Genomic DNA, 19,328 nt, shown 5'->3' with positions numbered 1-19,328 from the left:
GGCCACTGTGCTCTTAGGAACCTTACTGTACTGCAGACATTCTGTTGTAACCTTGGCCAGATCTTTGCCTTGCCACAATTCTGTCTCTGAGCTCCTTGACCAGTTCCTTTGGCCTCATGATTCTCATTTGGTCTGACATGCACTGTGAGCTGTGAGGTCTTATATAGACAGGTGTGCGCCTTTCCAAATCAAGTCCTATCAGTTTAATTAAGCACATCTGGACTCCAATGAAGGAGTAGAACCATCTCAAGGAGGATGACAAGGAAATGGACAGCATGTGACTTAAATGAGTGTCTGAGCAAAGGGTCTGTATACTTATGACCATGTGATATTTCAGTTTTTCTTTATTAAATTTGAAAAAAATTCTACATTTCTGTTTTTTTTTCAGTCAAGATGGGGTGCAGAGTGTACATTAAAAAATGAAAAAATAAATAAATAAATGAACTTTTTTGAATTTACCAAATGGCTGCAATGAAACAGAGTGAAAAATTTTAAGGGGTCTGAATACTTTCCGTACCCACCGTATATAAACAAAAATGCAAAACGTAAGCATCATTATATCTAGATTCCTACATAACTTTAATTACTAGATATAACACTTAATGTGTCTAGGGAGGTAATAACTGTGAAATTAAAATGGCCACTACCTTGTTACACTGACAGAAAAACATCCTAGATTTTTAATACTACATGTGCAGAAGGAAACTGCGCCCCCTCCTGGATGTGAAGGAAGATGTGCTACCAATGGGTATTCTAATCTAATACAGGAGATATCTGAGGTAAGAAGAGGCTGCTCACACTACTGTCCACGCTGTCTAACTCGTCTTATACTGCAGATACAAGGGGTGCTGACATAAGAGGCTGCTCACACTGCTGTCCACCATATCTATCTGATCTAATACTGGAGACATCAGGAGTGGTGTGTAAGAAGAGGCAGCTCACATTGCTGTCCATCCTGTGCATCTTATCTAATACTAGCTACAGAAGGGTCACTGAGGTAAGAAGAGGCTGCTCACACTGCGGTCCACCTTGTCAATCTGATCTAGTACTAGAGATACCAGCAGTGCTGAGGTAAGAAGAGGCTGCTCACACTGCTGTCCACCCTGTCTGTCTATCTGAATGCTGAGAAGCTAGAAGAAGAAGCTGTGGGAGTATAATATTGAGTCATCCAAGGAGAAATCCAGTCAGATAGGTCCATTTTAAAATTAATTTTGTTGAAATTTGTATTAAAGAAAAAGTTTTCCATTAAAAATATCCACACATCATTAAAAAATCACAACCCCCATGTGGGAATAATAGTAATAATAATATTGAGTGGGAGGATCATACTGCCAAGTCATCATATTGTGATACTGTGGGGTATCATGATACTGTGGGGAAACTACATGGATATCATGCTGTGAGGGTATTATGCAGTGTTGGTGGCACTGTGGGGTCATCATACTTTGCTGGAGGTATTGCAGAGTCATGATAATGTACGTATAGGGTGAAATTGTATAGGGGGATTCACTGTAGGAATACCATATAGATTGAGTGTAGTTGGAGGCATTTTTGGGAGCGTCATACCCTATAATGGCCATAAGAATATTGTTTGTGAGAACACTAAGGGGCTTCAATAGAGACATCAACACACGGTATGTGCCACAAAACACGTCCTTCTCCCTGTTTTTAAAGGTTGTGAGATATGACTCTGTTCAATATATATATATAACACACTTTTTGGGGGTGGAGGGGTCATGGGAGTGGGCAGTTAGAAACTTCAGGGCTCCATGGTCAAAATTCTATGTTGGCCCCTGTTGATGGACTTATATTTTTTAACCTATGCAATTATGTCACCGTAGTGGAGCTTCCTACTGCACATACTCTGAGGCTCCTGTCCTATTAACATTCTAGGACATTTTTCTGTTGGTACAACAAGATGGCGGCCATTTTAATTCCATACTGATTACCTCCCTAAACAAACACGCATGATTTGCTCATTAGAGCTATTTCGGAATTTCTTCCTAAGGACATTCCCACTAGTTTTTTTTTCTATTCCCCGAAGAACCTCTAAGTTTGTGCATCATGCTAAGGCTGTACATTTATCCAGGGGCAAGTTTAGCACTGAATTAGGCTCGTTAAAGGGTCGACATTGACTGTTAGGATTGCTACTTCCAATAGGTAGCACTAGAGTTCTAGTCCTCTTCCTTTCTGAAAAGACAATTTGCATATTTCCCAGCGGAGCATTGCGGCTTTAAGTCTCCTCACCTCGACATGCTTATCATGTCACTCTCCGCAAGGAGAAACGATACTTCTTGGATCCCACACAGTACAGTGGCATGCTCCTGGTTTGGTTGGATTGGATGGACAGGTGGAGTATTACTGCATGGTAAATCCAGTAATTCATTATTAGAGTGGGAAGTGGTGTAGATGGTGCAGAGATAGTGGTTGCATGTGGGTCCTTCTGCCTGACGAGGCCCAAAGGATCCTTAGACTTATAAGAGAACAAAGATTTTGGACTGAACCCTGCAGTCATGTATTACAGTACTTTCTTCCATCGGCCCTGTCTTATAAATGGCCACTTGAATATCAATTTTTTTTATCCTATTGTATTATCTTGCAAACACCAGGTGACAATACTTCATAGAATCGCATTATATAAACCATCCTACAGGTAGGATCCAGCACGATGTGCTTCAAGATGAAATGCAAATATGCTTTGCAGATAATTGTAGTATGAAGTTTCACTTGAAGAGTCTACATGATGGTATCTGACAGCAACTGGAGACGATCGGGAATAATAAAAGTCATTTCTGACAGTATATACACATGAAAGTAATGTTCTTCTCATCCATTCATTCCTGCTTTCCCGTACTGTATAATTACAGCTCCTTGATCTAACCACAAATGAAAGACATGAGAACAGACAACGCACAAACACAAAGGCTGTAAAATATATATACGGTATATATATTGTATTATACCCTACATATATTCTCTGCTGACAAATATATGAATATTAATCAGAGAACTGCATGAATATTAGTGGGAAAATGGTCATTTGTAAGAAACAATTCATAATACTATTAACAAAACTAGTGATCCAATTTAGATCTAGACGGACGTATACATTTCTGCAACCAATTCAAAAGATAAACTGTTGATACATCCTGAGGTCCAGTAGAAGGAGTATCCTTTATTTTTTTGCTGAGTCTAAACAATGACGCGTTTTGTAGCTGTCTGCTCCTTTTTCAAATGACAAGACTGTCATATTTTTCGATAAAGGAGCAGACACATTCCGAAACGTGCCATGGTATAGGCTCATCCAGAAAAAAAACAATGAGCGAATACTCTTTCCTGATACATCCTGAGGTCCAGTAGAAAGAGTATCCGGTTATTTTTTTTTTTAAGGAGTCTAAACCATGATGCGTTTCGGAATCTGTCTGCTCCTTTATCAAACTACAAGACAGTAGTGATGAGCGAGTGTACTCGGGTTTTCCCGAGCACGCTCGGGTGGTCTCCGAGTATTTGTTATTGCTCGGAGATTTTGTTTTCATCACCGCAGCTGCATGATTTACAGCTGCTAGACAGGCTGAATACATGTGAGGAATGCCTGTTTGTTAGGGAATTCCCACATGTATTCAGGCTGTCCAGTAGCCATAAATCATGCAGCTGCTGCGAGGAAAACTAAATCTCCGAGCACTAACAATACTCGGAGATCACCCAAGCTTGCTCGGGAAAACTCGAGCAACGAGTATACTCGCTCATCACTATAAGACAGTCTTGTCATTTGAAAGAGGAGCAGACAGCTACAAAACATATCATGTTTTAGACTCATCCAAAAAAACAAATGGATGCTCCTTCTACTGGACCTCAGGATGTATCAAAACTTTACGTTTTGATCGGATGCGCCAATTTATACGTCTACCTGGATCCAGATTGGATGACTATTTTTGTTGTTTTTCCTCCGTAGTTTCATATCCACTCTACACTCCCGGATAAAGACTATCGGCAGCTCATCAACTGTTCAGTGGTGTTGTGCCTATCTGTAGTGTGAATATAAAAATTGCTATTTTGAGTCCATATTGAAATATACAGAATGCTTCAGACCATTACAAATCAGCATTTCTGGTCATACATTTACAGACAGACAATGCTTACAGTGACACTCTTGAGAACTGTTTTCTTATTGTCTGAAAGCTTTTAAATCACAAACAGTTCTGTTTCTCTATGTTTGCTGTTTGTTTTTGTTAAACATGAAGGTCTATTTAACCTCTATCTGTGGTGGAGTTATCTATTCATTGTAGCTTTTATATTCAGGGTTTATGGCCCATCCTTTGATGCTCGCCTGGTATCTCTGTTTCATCTTATCTTGAAAGTTGGCCACTGGAAGGGCATGGTGAAACCAGAGTTACAGTGTAAATCACTATATAAGGCCAGACAAACCAGTCTAAGATAGAAGCAGAAACTTGGGTACCTATACACGTGTACAGTTTTGTGATACCTGCATAAGTGGGGATGCCCGTGCAGTGTTGTGAATTTCCCAGGGGTTCTCTATATTGGTGTTGCTTCTCTGATATTCCAGATGGATGATGTTTAAACGCCTCTTGGTGATGATGTGAGTATATGTAGTTAATCTTTATATGTACTTAATCATTATATGTATTTAATCTTTATTTGTACTTAACCTTTGTATGTTAAAATATACAAAAGTGTACACAATCATACTATTCTTTTAATTTTGTACTTTGAAATAAAATTGTGTTATATTGCAAGTAGTAGCCTTCTTTAAAGCCGTATCCGAACCTTAGTGTTAAAAACTTGGCAATGCACTATCTCAGCATAACCAAGTATGGTGAGCCTTTAAATTCTATGCTGCTTATTATAGATATCAGAACATACTTACTCTATAAGTGCCTCTTTTTCTTGTTATGGTCCACTTCCCTCCACATAGACAGATATTCTGAATAATGCTATTACCACTTATTTAGTAATAAAAGATTATTTAAACACAGGGAAACACATAACGTTTCAGAGCTCCCTGTCAAATTCCTCTTATTCCCATTTCTGCATTCAGGGGAAAATATATAGAACTGCGAAAAAAGGCACGTGGCACCTCCTAGCCCAGTCCAATTTGAAAAGGAACAGCAGCTGCTCAGGAGCTTACTTGATGTTTCCTAGGCTCACCTGGTGAGGTGGATACACAAAGTCTCAGGTCCGGGTTGGTACATGGACCCTGAGTATTGGTGCAACTGGCTGAAGACCATATGGAACTCTGAGGAAATGGATAATCAGGTTATCACAGAATCAGGAAGAACAGATGAAGTGGAACCCAGCAAAGATAAATGCATGACTGAACAGAGACCAGCAATAGTACATATACTGTAGCTAGTGGGTAATTTCAGTAAAAGGAAAAGGTCAGGGTTAACCGACTAGGTTGCAGGTATGCAGGATTACAGAGGGTTTTGCAAGTAGTAATACACTAAGCACAGATGGTGGAGCAGAAACACAGGACTCTAGAGTCTTATTCCCAAGACACAGATATATGTCTTCGTGGACCTTAAGATGGCTAGGGAGATAATATCATAGAGCCACATCAGGCAATTTGCAAAAGCCGGAGTGGAGCACAAAAGAGGGCAGTGGTCTCAGGGGAAGGAAGTGGAGCACAGAATTCCAGGGACATGTGCTTAACAAATGTCTGGGAATCCACAGAAATAATTATCATAATGTCTGGAAAAAATATACTAAACATTGGATGCTGCTGGTTGGTGAAGAAGTACAGGTGGAATACAAACTGGTTCCAGTGCAATGCAGTTTTGATTGGCATTTTACTGTTAAAATGTCTATGTTAGATCTTTAATTTTATACCCATTTGTTAATTTTTATCATACTTTTGAATAACATTTTAACAATTAAATAACTATCAAATTTACGTCTTACTGGATCCACTTTGAATTTGATCTGGATTTGTCCAACTTGTTGCGCCCAAGGCTCAGCATATTTTTCTCCAGACTTCACGTTAAGCACTGCGTAAGGCAAGGAAGCGGTTTTATATATTTGGTGATTTAAAGAGGTCGTTCAGAAATATAAAAAAAAAAAGCATCAAATAATCAAAAGAAAAATAATTGTTAATATATTTCTAAATACGGTAACTTTAATTAGCAGCCCACATTCATTACAATAGAATTAAAATGAGGAGAGCTAAAGGGTTAATGTCATCATCCACCGTGGTCTAGTACATTGCAGACATTTATATCATCATGCCTAGTGATTTAGGACAATCCTATAAAAAGGGTATTATTAGATTTCCTGGTGGTTTAGGGAAGTAAATGAATTAATATCTCCATACGTAATATTTTATGAGAGTGAACAGGTAAATATCATAACATCTGTGGTAGCTGTAAAATACTATTATCCATTATTATAGCGCCATTTACAGTATTCCATGGCACTTTACATGTGGAAGGCAATATACATAACAAAAACAAATAAAATAGTCTTGAACAATATGAGTCACCGACTGGTACAGAAGGAGAGGACCCTGCCCGTGAGGGCTCACAGTCTACAAGGGATGGGCGCGGATACAATAGGTTAGGGTAGAGCTGGTCGTGCAGCGGTTTGGTGGTTCAGAGGTTACTGTAGGTTGTAGGTCTGTCGGAAGAGGTAGGTCTTCAGGTTCTTTTTGAAGGATTCCATGGTAGGTGAGAGTCTGATATGTTGGGTTAGAGCGTTTCAGAGTAAGGGTGATGTACAGGAGAAATCTTGTATGCGATTGAGGGAAGAGGAGATAAGAGGGGAGTAGAGAAGGAGATCTTGTGAGCATCAGAGGTTGCGTGCAGGTGAGTACCAGGAGACGAGGTCACAGATGAATGGAGGAGACAAGTTGTAGATGGCTTTGTATGCCAAGGTTAGGGTTTTGAACTGGAGTCTCTGGGCAATGGGGAGCTAGAGAAGGGATAGCGGGGGTAATAGCTGGATTAGTTGGGCAGCGGAGTTTAGGATAGATTGGAGGGGTGCGAGAGTGTTTGAAAGGAGCACACAAAACAGGAGGTTGCAGTAGTCAAGGCAGGAGATGAGGGCAACTACTACAAAAGATAATAAAAAGTAATGACAAGCAGTGCAGCAAAACATTATATAATGTTTATTTTATGACCATTCAAAGCTTGTATCAAACATGAAAAAGTTGAACAGGCGCTGACAGGTTTTCACCTCGATTAAATTTTATATATAGAAGTCACCCTTATGTAAGGAAAATAATGATCCCATATTTATCGCCCTCTAAACTAGCTCTACCAGACCAGAAGTGATGATAACAAGACCACCAGTGACTGAGAAAATGGATTGGTTGCAGGGTCAGTGACACTGACAGTGACGACATAATCTAATTTGCCAAGGGTGCTCGGGTACGCATCGAGTATCAGGGTGCTCGAGTGGCATGTTCGAGTCCTCTCCACCGTATGTTTTGTAACACAGCCATAAAACATGAGGGGATTGCCTGACATGCATGGTAACCCCTGCATGTTTTATGTTTGCTTAACAGCGGGCATGGGGACTCGAACATGTAACTCGAGCACCCACGATATTCTGTGCATACCCGAGCACCCTAGGCAAATTCGAGCAGCGAGCCCCCGCAATCATCACTAGTTGTAGTGAGTGTGCTTTAGTCTGTTTTCACCTTGGGGGTATATTATGAGATTTTAAGAAATCTTATGTACAGTTTGACAAGGTATCTGCAGTTTACACCGACCAGAGATGCCCGCTAATCGGCAGCACGCCAATCTATGCTGCAGATTTCATTCTTTGCAATCCAAAATGCTGCACAGTGGAAGCGTCACACGTGAAAGTATCACACGTGAAAGTACCCTAAAAAACGATTTATGATATAAAGTAAATGTGACGAGTTAAATGTAACACAAAAGAAAACCAAAAAGCTTATGTAAATATGTAAACAAATTACTGTAACAGTCAATTAGTAGAGACCCCGGGGCGGACAAAAGGCCACGATTTCAGTAGTAGCGTATCTTCTAGTCAATGTGACTCCTGTCCTCTGAAACTTTCCTGCTTGTTTGTGGGTCTCCGGCTTGTGAACCAGGGTCAGTCTGGTTTGGTGTCCTGGATAACAGTCTAAATGAAAGAAGATCAAATAGTTTAGTGTAGCTGGTAAGAGTCGTAGAAGACTAGAAAGTCGGAGGGGGGTTATTTTCCAAGAAACAGCACCACTCTGATTTTTGGGTTGCATCTGATATTATATTAACCTCTTTGGACGTTAATGAAGATGATGTGCAATACCAGACACTGTCCATGGGAAAAGTGAAGTGCCGTTTCCCCCCAAAAAAAGAGAAATTAAGAATAGAATTAATTAAACATTACCTTAAAGGGCCACGAGGTTCATTAAATGAGTGGTTGTCTCTATCTTTTTCAATGAAACAGTGTCAAGATGGTGTAAAAATATAGGACAGAGACTGGCTCTGGATAGCTTGTTTTGGCATACAGATATGTGATGCTTTAATTACCTCTGCAGCCAGTGATTGGTTGCAGTGGTCTTGAAGACCAGTGTTGGTATTTGGTAGTGCCAGGAAAGGAGTAGCGAAAGATCAGTTCGTATATACAGATTTATTAAGAAATATATATATCTAATTAAAGAGTAACTCCTGATTTACCATCCAGTTATTAGGGATTCTTGACAAATCCATTATGTAGGGGCCTTTCTCATATTTAGAGGTTAAATGGGACAATTGCTATAGGTTCACATTTTGTCCCTTCTCTACCAAAGGAGCCAGTGGTGGGGATTGGCACAAGATATTTGGACTGTTGCAGTGAATGGGTTTGTTGGAAAGCCATGGGAGGGTAATTCAAGATTATGGAGAGGAACAGCACATGCATGCCCTGCTCTCCAGCAACTACAAAATGAGGGGCATTAATGGCCCCTCATTCTCATTACTGGTGGGGTCCTAGAGGTTCATAACTTAAAGAACACATTTTAAATGTAAAAAATAAAGTACAACCCCTGTAATACAGGGAGTTCCTCTGTTGTAGCTCCTCTTAACCCGTGTGTGGAGCAGTTATATAATTAGGGTCACTTGCTTTGGATGACCTAAGAGAACCGGTCAGCAGGATTTATCACTATAAGGCCGGCGTCACACTTGGCGTAAGACAATACGCCACGTATTATATGTCCGTACTACGGCCGTAATACGGAGAAATGTTCCCAAAATATTGATCCGTAGTCAGGGTGTTTCAGCATATTTTGCGCATGGCATCCTCCGTATGTAATCCGTATGGCATCCGTACTGCGAGATTTTCGCGCAGGCTTGCAAAACCGACATCTAATGGATTTATGTGCTCAAATGTTAGGGAAAACATATATACAGTATATATATATATATATATATATATATATATATATATATATATATATATGTGTCATTGAGACACATATATATATATTCTGTATTTAGATTTCATTCAGTGCGATATCTGTGATAAGCCGGTAATTCAATTGCCGGCTTTTCATTTCTCCTGCACAAACCCGACAGGATATGAGACATGGTTTACATACAGTAAACCATCTCATATCCCCCTTTTTTTTGCATATTCCACACTACTAATGTTAGTAGTGTGTATGTGCAAAATTTCAGTGCTGTAGCTGCTAAAATAAAGGGTTAAATGGCGGGAAAAAATTGGCGTGGGCTCCCGCGCAATTTTCTCCACCAGAATGGTAAAGCCAGTGACTGAGGGCAGATATTAATAGCTAGGAGAGGGTCCATGGTTATTGGCCCCCCCGTGGCTACAAACATCTGCCCCCAGCCACCGCAGAAAAGGCACATCTGGAAGATGCGCCTATTCTGGCACTTGGCCACTCTCCTCCCACTCCCTGTAGCGGTGGGATATGGGGTAATGAAGGGTTAATGCCACCTTGCTATTGTAAGGTGACATTAAGCCAGATTAATAATGGAGAGGCGTCAATTATGTCACCTATCCATTATTAATCCAATTGTTTGAAAGGGTTAAAAAACACACACACACATGATTTAAAAGTATTTTAATGAAATAAACACAGCGGTTGTTGTAATAATTTATTGCTCTCTCAATCCAGCTGCAGACCCTCGCTTGGCAAAATAATAAACGCACAAGATACATACCCTCAGCTGAACCGTCACGTCCCACGAAGTAATCCATCTGAAGGGGTTAAAATAATATACAAGCAGGAGCCCTGCTAATGCAGCTGTGCTCCGTGCCTGTAATCCCCGGCGAATGAATGAAATGTAGGTCATTGACCTACATTTCCTTCAGTCGCGGTGATGCGCCCCCTGGTGGATGTCCTCATATGACCTGGAGCGTGGGAAAAAGTTCCCAGGCTGCAGTTCATGAGAACATCCACCAGGGGCGCATCACCGCGACTCAATGTAAGTACAGATCCAGCTTTCCTTTCAGCACCCGGGGATTACAGGCACGAGCGAGTGGTTTATCGCAGCTCGTGCCTGTAATATTAGTTAACCCCTTCAGATGGATTACCTCGTTGGACGTGATCGGACATCAGAAGGTATGTATATTGTGTGTTTATTATTTTGCCAAGCGAGGGCCTGGAAATGGATTGAGAGAGCAATAAAATATTACAACAACCGCTGTGTTTATTTCATTAAAATACTTTTAAATCATGTGTGTGTGTGTTTTTTAACCCTTTCAAACAATTGGATTAATAATGGATAGGTGTTATAATTGACGCCTCTCCATTATTAATCTGGCTTAATGTCACCTTACAATAGCAAGGTGGCATTAACCCTTCATTACCCCATATCCCACCGCTACAGGGAGTGGGAAGAGAGTGGCCAAGTGCCAGAATAGGCGCATCTTCCAGATGTGCCTTTTCTGGGGTGGCTGGGGGCAGATGTTTTTAGCCACGGGGGGGCCAATAACCATGGACCCTCTCCTGGCTATTAATATCTGCCCTCAGTCACTGGCTTTACCATTCTGGCGGAGAAAATTGCGCGGGAGCCCACGCCAATTTTTTCCGCCATTTAACCCTTTATTTTAGCAGCTACAGCGCTGAAATTTTGCACATACACACTACTAACATTAGTAGTGTGGAATATGCAAAAAAAAAAGGGGATATGAGATGGTTTACTGTATGTAAACCATGTCTCATATCCTGTCGGGTTTGTGCAGGAGAAATGAAAAGCCGGCAATTGAATTACCGACTTTTCACTAACACCGCTGCGTTTTTCTCGCAAGTCACACTGCTGGTCCGTGTGTAATCCGTATTTTTCTCGCCCCCATAGACTTTCATTGGCGATTTTTTTGCGCAATACGCTGACAAACGCAGCATGCTGCGATTTTGTACGGCCGTAGAAAGCCGTATAATACTGAACCGTAATATACGGCTGATAGGAGCAGCCCTATTGAGAATAATTGTGCCGTTTATTTTGCGAGTTTTACGGACGTAATTTCTGCGCTCTTACGTCCGTAAAACTCGCCAGTGTGACGCCGGCCTAATGGTAAAGCCATGGCCATATTGGCGCTATTACACTGATTACATTGATACCCTTGTTGAAGGAATCCAATCAGTGGTTCTTTTTTAATCATGATTTTAAGTTTTCTTCTGATGACGTCTTCTGTGCATCTGGGTGGGATGAGTCTTCTGCTCCGGCCCCTCCGCCTGCCTCCTGTGTTTCTACAGGTCACTGATTATTTAGACTATAAACATAAGGGTGAATGACCTCGGGGAGATCAAAACATCCAAACACCGCGGAGACACCATCACGTGTTTCTCAACGCAGTGATCCAGAACACTGCCCCCATCCCTTATGGGAAATATGCAAATGCATGTAGAAAAGCCGCGGAGACACCATCACGTGTTTCTCAACGCAAGCAATGAATAGCCAGGAACAACCACGGGAAGGGCAGCATCCAATAAAGGAAAACCACCTATGTCAAAACATGGTATCCATCCACAGACAGCTGTTTCGGGGTATTTGCCCCTCATCAGTGTGGAGTAGGAAACTGGCTGTCTATGGATGGATACCATGTTTTGGCATAGGTGGTTTTCCTTTATTGGATGCTGCCCTTCCCGTGGTTGTTCCTTCTCGGTGAAAGGCCTGGATATTCATTGCTTGCGTTGAGAAACACGTGATGGTGTCTCCGCAGCTTTTCTACATGCATTTGCATATTTCCCATAAGGGATGGGGGGAGTGTTCTGGATCACTGCGTTGAGAAACACATGATGGTGTCTCCGCGGTGTTGGATGTTTTGATCTCCCCGAGGTCATTCACCCTTATGTTTATAGTCTTTTCACTAGGCACTGCTCCTAATAGCCAGTTTCCTACTCCACACTGATGAGGGGCAAATACCCTGAAACTGCTGTCTGTGGATGCATACCATGTTTTGGCATAGGTGGTTTTCCTTTATTGGATGCTGCCTTTCCCGTGGTTGTTCCTTCCCGGTGAAAGACCTGGCTATTCATTGCTTGCATTGAGAAACACGTGATGGTGTCTCCGCTGCTTTTCTACATGCATTTACTGATTATTTAGAGACCTGTCTCAGCTTTAACATTTTGCGCCTCCATCATTATGCAGTGTGAGAGTCCACAGGTCTTCAGTAAAATGACAGAGTCGGCGCAGATCAAGATCTGAGCTGATATACTGGTCTGCCCATGCGCCCACTCTGGTGCCATTTTATTGATGACCCAAAAGACCAGATATGGAATCTCACACTGTGAACGTGCTACACACACACCGAATAATGGCGGCAGCGTGAAATTTCAAAACGGAGGCAAGTCACAATATTCAGTGACCTGTCGAAACCCGAGAAGCAGACATAGGGGCCGGAACAGAAAAAGACCCAACCCTCCGAGCCCCACCAAGATGCACAGAAAAGGTCATCAGAAGAAAACTTAAAACAATGATTAAAAAAAGAACCACAGATAAGATTCCTTCAACAAAAGTATTAATTTATTCAGTGTAATAGCGCCATTATGGCCGTACCTTTACTTTATAGTGATAAATCCTGATGACAGGGTTATTTTCACATGTAAGCGCTGCTCTGAAGCTTTAGTACTACTGCACTTTTATGATGCTGCAGAGGCTGTAAAACTGATTTTGCTTTTAGCTTTAGGGAGAATACAGTTCACGCAAGCGGCATGTCAATGACACTGGTCTGAACGGTCAACCAAGCAGGAGCACACTGCAAACCACCAAGCATAAAGCCAGGAGGCTGGGACGCAGTGTGGCCTGAAGCATGAACATAAGAAAACCCTTTTAAAAGGGAATCTGACAGTAGGATCAACCCTCCTAAGCCGTCTATATGGGCATGTAGGTTATAGAAAGCTGAATAAAATGATACCATGATATCTGCGATCTGATATCTTATTCCAGAGAAATCCAAGTTTTTCTTATATGTACTGTAAATGAGTTGTTGAGATCTCTGGGCGGGACATAGATCTCCCCGAGAATCTGCCTCCAGGGCTAATTCTAAATAAAAGGAGTCGTTACCCTTGTGAGACATGTAATGACTGACAGTCTGCTCTTCTGATCTATGCGCCTTACACAGGTAACACCCTGTTTTATTTACAATGATTTCAGAAGGAAGATTCTCAGAGATCTATATCCAGATGATAGATCTCAACAGCTCTTTCGCATATTGATTTCTCTGGAATAAGATCTGATCGCAGATATCATGGTATAATTTTATTTAACTTTCTATGACCTACGTGCCCAGATAGACGGCTTAGGAGGGTTGATCCTAGTGACAAATTCTCTATAACAACTGGTTGATTTCAATGAGCACTATGTAAAACTGTATTATTCGTGCAGTGACGTTGCATGGAAATTGAACACTTGCGGATGAATTTCCCCACAGGTTACTGACGATCTCATTGGAGTTCAAGCACCGAATCAAAACACACTTCAAATTAAAATAAATAAAAAAAAAAAAAAAAAGATATTGCAAAATAGACAACCCCTTTACGGTAATTATAATCATATAGAAAATGTATAAATGCCATGAGTAAGAAATCAATATTATTAGTCAATGAGTAACATTTACTGAACTCTATTTTTACTTTATAATTTCACAGTTTATTCGTCTTGTAATACGAGCTCGGAATGTCAGTAATAAGCAGGCACTCTTAGTGAACAGATATGGCCGGCTTCATACTGTGATGCCTACAACAAGCAAGATTGTTCGGGCGAAGCTAATATTTCCAACAAATGTGACAAAGGTCTCCCACCGGGGGAAAGTAAATAGAGTTTAGAGGATTTATTCTGAAAGACATTTTTTTTCCCTAGAATACAGGGCTACCTGCTATAAGAATATGCTACGCTACCAAGCGGAGGTTCACCGCTCCCCTCTGTGCTATAAAGCCTCACACTGCGAGGACCTTTGACAAATTAATATCATATTAATGCCAAATCGCCTCCTGCTACAAATGAATCTCTAAGCCAATGCATTTTGTCTGGATGCGGCATATAGGTTGCAGGCCTCACTTGTAAGACATCTAATGTATATATACAAGAGGGATTAGAGTGAAATGATGGAGATTATAGAGGAATAACACGGAGATAAGGCAAAATAAAACATGAAATCTTTAGCCATTTCACCCACATTTTTCCCATATAGAGCTCAGTATAAAGCTAAATCCACACATCTGATATACAGTATATATACACATACACACAGCCCAATCTCCAGCCCTGAACCCCAATGAAAACCTCTGGAATGTAATCAAGAAGATGATGGATAGTCACAAGCCATCAAACAAAGAAGAACTGCTTACATTTTTAAGCCAGAAGCAGTGTGAAAGACTGGTGGAAAGCATGCCAAGACGCATGAAAGCTGTGATTAAAAATCATGGTTATTCCACAAAATATTGATTTCTAAACTCTTCCTGAGTTGTTTCTAAATGATTATGAACTTGGTTTTTTTGCATTATTTGAGGTCTGAAAGCACTGGTTTGTTTTTTTATTTTGACTATTTCTCCTTTTCAGAAAAAAAATACAAAATTTATTGATTGGAAATTCGGAGACATGTTGTCAGAAGTTTATAGAACAAAAGAACAATTTGCATTTTACTCAAAAATATACCTAAAAAGAGAAAAATCAGACAAACTAAACATTTTGCAGTGGTCTCAAATTTTGCCAGAGCTGTATATGTGATATACTTATTTATATACATTATATATATATATATCTACATCTATTTGTATATCTATATGTATATCTCTATCTCTATCATATATACAGTACAGAACAGTTTGGACACACCTTCTCATTTAAAGATTTTTCTGTATTTTCGTGACTATGAAAATTGTAAATTCACACTGAAGGCATCAAAACTGAATTAACACATGTGGAATTATATATATTCTAGGTTCTTCAAAGTAGCCACCTTTTGCTTTGATGACTGCTTTGCACACTCTTGGCATTCTCTTGATGAGGTTAAAGAGGTAGTCACCGGGAATGGTCTTCCAACAATCTTGAAGGAGTTCCCAGAGATGCTTAGAACTTTTTGGCCCTTTTGCCTTCACTCTGCAGTCCAGCTCACCCCAAACCATCTCGATTGGGTTCAGGTCTGGTGACTGTGGAGGCCAGGTCATCTGGTGTAGCACCCCATCACTCTCCTTTTTGGTCAAATAGCCCTTACACAGCCTGGAGGTGTGTTTGGGGTCATTGTCCTGTTGAAAAATAAATAATGGTCCAACTAAACGCAAACCGGATGGAACAGCATGCCGCTGCAAGATGCTGTGGTAGCCATGCTGGTTCAGTATGTCTTCAATTTTGAATAAATCCCCAAGAGTGTCACCAGCAAAGCACCCCCACACCATCACACCTCCTCCTCCATGCTTCACGGTGGGAACCAGGCATGTAGAGTCCATCCGTTCACCTTTTCTGCGTCGCACAAAGTCACGGTGGTTGGAACCAAAGATCTCAAATTTGGACTCATCAGACCAAAGCACAGATTTCCACTGGTCTAATGTCCATTCCATGCGTTCTTTAGCCCAAACAAGTCTCTTCTGCTTGTTGCCTGTCCTTAGCAGTGCGATTTCTGAGGCTGATGATTCAGATAAACTTATCCTCAGAAGCAGAGGTGACTCTTGGTCTTCCTTTCCTGGGGCGGTCCTCATGTGAGTCAGTTTCTTTGTAGCACTTGATGGTTTTTGCAATTGCACTTGGGGACACTTTCAAAGTTTTCCCAATTTTTCGGACTGACTGACCTTCATTTCTTAAAGTAATGATGGCCACTCGTTTTTCTTTACTTAGCTGCATTTTTCTTGCCATAATACAAATTCTAACAGTCTATTCAGTAGGACTATCAGCTGTGTATCCACCAGACTTCTGCTCAACACAACTGATGGTCCCAACGCCATTTATAAGGCAAGAAATCCCACTTATTAAACCTGACAGGGCACACCTGTGAAGTGAAAACTATTTCCAGTGACTACCTCTTGAAGCGCATCAAGAGAATGCCAAGAGTGTGCAAAGCAGTCATCAAAGCAAAAGGTGGCTACTTTGAAGAACCTAGAATATAAGACATATTTTCAGTTGTTTCACACTTTTTGTTAAGTATATAATTCCACATATGTTACTTCATAGTTTTGATGCCTTCAGTGTGAATTTACAATTTTCAGAGTCATGAAAATACAGAAAAATCTTTAAATGAGAAGGTGTGTCCAAACCTTTGCTCTGTACTGCATCTATATATATAGGCATAGAGGTGTGTCAGTACGTGTGTATATACACAATATATAAATATACACACACCTCTAAGCATATCTATATAGATATATGTGACAGATATATATATATATATATATATATATATATATATATATATTATTATTATTTATTTATATAGCACCATTAATTCCATGGTGCTGTACATGAGAAAGGGGTTACATACAGAGTTATAGATATCATATACAGTAAACAGGTTTACAGTGACACACTGGTACAGAGGGGAGAGACCTGTTCTTGCGGACTTACATTCTATGGGATAGTGGGGAAGAGACAGAAGGTAGGGGGCGAGGCGATGCGGTGGCTCTGGCGATGGAGAGGCGGCGGCTCTGGCGATGGCGAGGCGGCAGAATGGTTATTGCAGGCTGTAGGCTTTCCTGAAGAGATGGGTTTTCAGGTTCCGTCTGAAGGATCCGAGGGTGGTGGATAGTCGGACAGGTTGAGGCATGGAATTCCAGAGGATGGGGGATATTCGGGAGAAATCTTGGAGGCGATTGTGTGAGGAACGAATAAGTGTGGAGGAGAGAAGGAGGTCTTGGGATGAACGAAGATTACGTGAGGGAAGATAGTGGGAGATTAGTTCAGAGATATAGGAAGGGGACAGGTTGTGGATGGCTTTGTAGATCAGTGTTAGTAGTTTGAAATGGATTCGTTGGGGAATTGGGAGCCAGTGGAGGGATTTGCAGAGGGGAGAAGCAGGGGAGTAGCGAGGAGAGAGGTGGATTAGGCGGGCAGCAGAGTTGAGCACAGACTGGAGCGGTGCAAGAGAGTTAGCAGGGAGGCCACAGAGGAGGGTGTTGCAGTAATCGAGGCGGGAGATGATATATATTATATATATATATATATATCTTATACCCATTTCAGTCTATAGGCAGTTTCAAGTGCTCATGTTTTTTGTGCAGTCCGAACGAAAAAAAAATGCATAAAAGAAAATAACACTTAAATGCATGATTTTTACTATTGTATATCATGAGTAAGAAAAAAACAATTTGCTTATGGTTCATTCTCACATCTGGGCAGATTGTCTGTATTTGAAGTGTGAAAAACTATTGATTAAAAAATAGTTTTCCATATTTTTAAGGATTTAAGCACGATCAGTCTATATACAGTGCTGTATTACTTAAAGAGCAGTGTTAGACACAACTGATGTTATAGAAATATTCCTAAAGAAAATGTTAAAAATATAGGTTATTTTGGATTTCAATTCCATCATGTCTCTGGATTGCTCAAGAAACTCAGATGTATTTTTAAAAAATTTGGAGGAGTTTATTGTTAATCCTTGCTGAAAAAATGCACCACAAAAGGATCAGGGAAGTGATGGCTATAATGCAGCTCATTTCTGGATCAAAAACATGGCTGTCACTTCTTGCCCTAAAAATCTAAACTGCATATATTATGACCCAGACATAACTTATAGGGTTGAATCCCCAGTAAATGAAGTTGCTCTTTAATGGCTTTTTATTATGGCTGCAGTTGTTACAAGACACCAAAGTATGCAAGTTATTTAAACAAATGGTTCAGTGCTTCTCTATACGAGTACTCCTTAAATTACTTGTTTCATATGTTAGCGAAAAAAAAGACAAAATTGAATTAAAGAAAATCACAAAATGAAGAATAGATACCATGAGCAGAAGGACCAATTTTCCTTTTGAATTTAGATACTAAAGACAATAAACTGGTTTGAGTAGTTGGGGTCTATATAAAGCACAGAAACGCTCATATCTGATATGACACATTATTTTCTGGGTCATATAATCCCAAATACATAACATCTCTTAATATATAACTGCAGCCGGCAATAGGCAGCAGCACATTCAACTCTCCTTTTGCCTCTCAGAGAGGGGCTATTTGCACGGACAAGGTGTAGGCGATAATGAAGAGTAATCTAGGACACACATCAGCTGGCACCAACCATGGGTAGTAAAGGGAGATGAAAAAAGAATCACAGTGGAAACGTGATGGCTGTTTAACAAGAATCTGTCACCAGATTTTGCTATTTCATCTGAGAGCAGAATAATAAAATAAAAGTGACCATTTCCAGCCATGTATCACTTAGTTTACTGGGTATAGCAATTGTGACACAATCAGAGCTTTCTCTGATGTAAATTTAGCAGAGCTCAGAAAGCAAACCCTGCCTATACCACAGCTTTCTATGTGCATTGTCTATTGACAGTGAGCTGCTAATCAGTGCTGGGGGCGTGGTCAGACCAGGTGTCACCTGAACACTAGTCCGGACAGTGAATTTCCTGCTGATGAAACATTAATTGTATACCTCTGAAGTCAGTATCTCAGCCCTTACCTCATGCTGCCCTCAATTTACATGACCAAAACTCTATCTGCTTCCCTATAGGGTCTATTCTTGATGCTATCAGATATATCCATTACTTCATTACTTCTGCTTAAAGTAAACTTGTCTTCTGAATCATGCCCCCCAAAGCATTGGCACAATGAAATAGAACCCGGTATATCGCTCTGGTATTTCAGAATAAAATATAGTTTGCACATCTGACAGGGTACTGCAGTCATTGGTGGGACTATTCAGGCACTACTCCAGGCTGGCTTCTCCCAGCGCCGTTCCAGGTGACGGACTGGTCTCTCACATACTGAATGACATGACAATCA

General features: G+C 40.7%; 1 protein-coding gene across 2 annotated transcripts in view; it reads right to left on the bottom strand.

Annotated features, from left to right (window-relative positions):
- Positions 1–7,097: 7,097 nt before the first annotated feature.
- The window catches only part of LDAF1 (lipid droplet assembly factor 1), a 77,853-nt gene continuing 65,622 nt past the window's right edge, over positions 7,098–19,328 (bottom strand). For both annotated transcript variants that reach the window (XM_077274963.1, XM_077274964.1), the window contains exon 5: positions 7,098–8,103. In XM_077274963.1, coding sequence (XP_077131078.1) covers positions 8,004–8,103 — 100 coding nt within the window. In that variant the 3' untranslated portion in view covers positions 7,098–8,003. The remainder of the gene's footprint in view (positions 8,104–19,328) is intronic.

Source organism: Ranitomeya variabilis, chromosome 7 (assembly GCF_051348905.1).
Source record: "Ranitomeya variabilis isolate aRanVar5 chromosome 7, aRanVar5.hap1, whole genome shotgun sequence".
Taxonomy (NCBI): domain Eukaryota; kingdom Metazoa; phylum Chordata; class Amphibia; order Anura; family Dendrobatidae; genus Ranitomeya; species Ranitomeya variabilis.
Note: the sequence above shows the minus strand (reverse complement) of the source record. Positions and strands in the feature narration are given on the sequence as shown.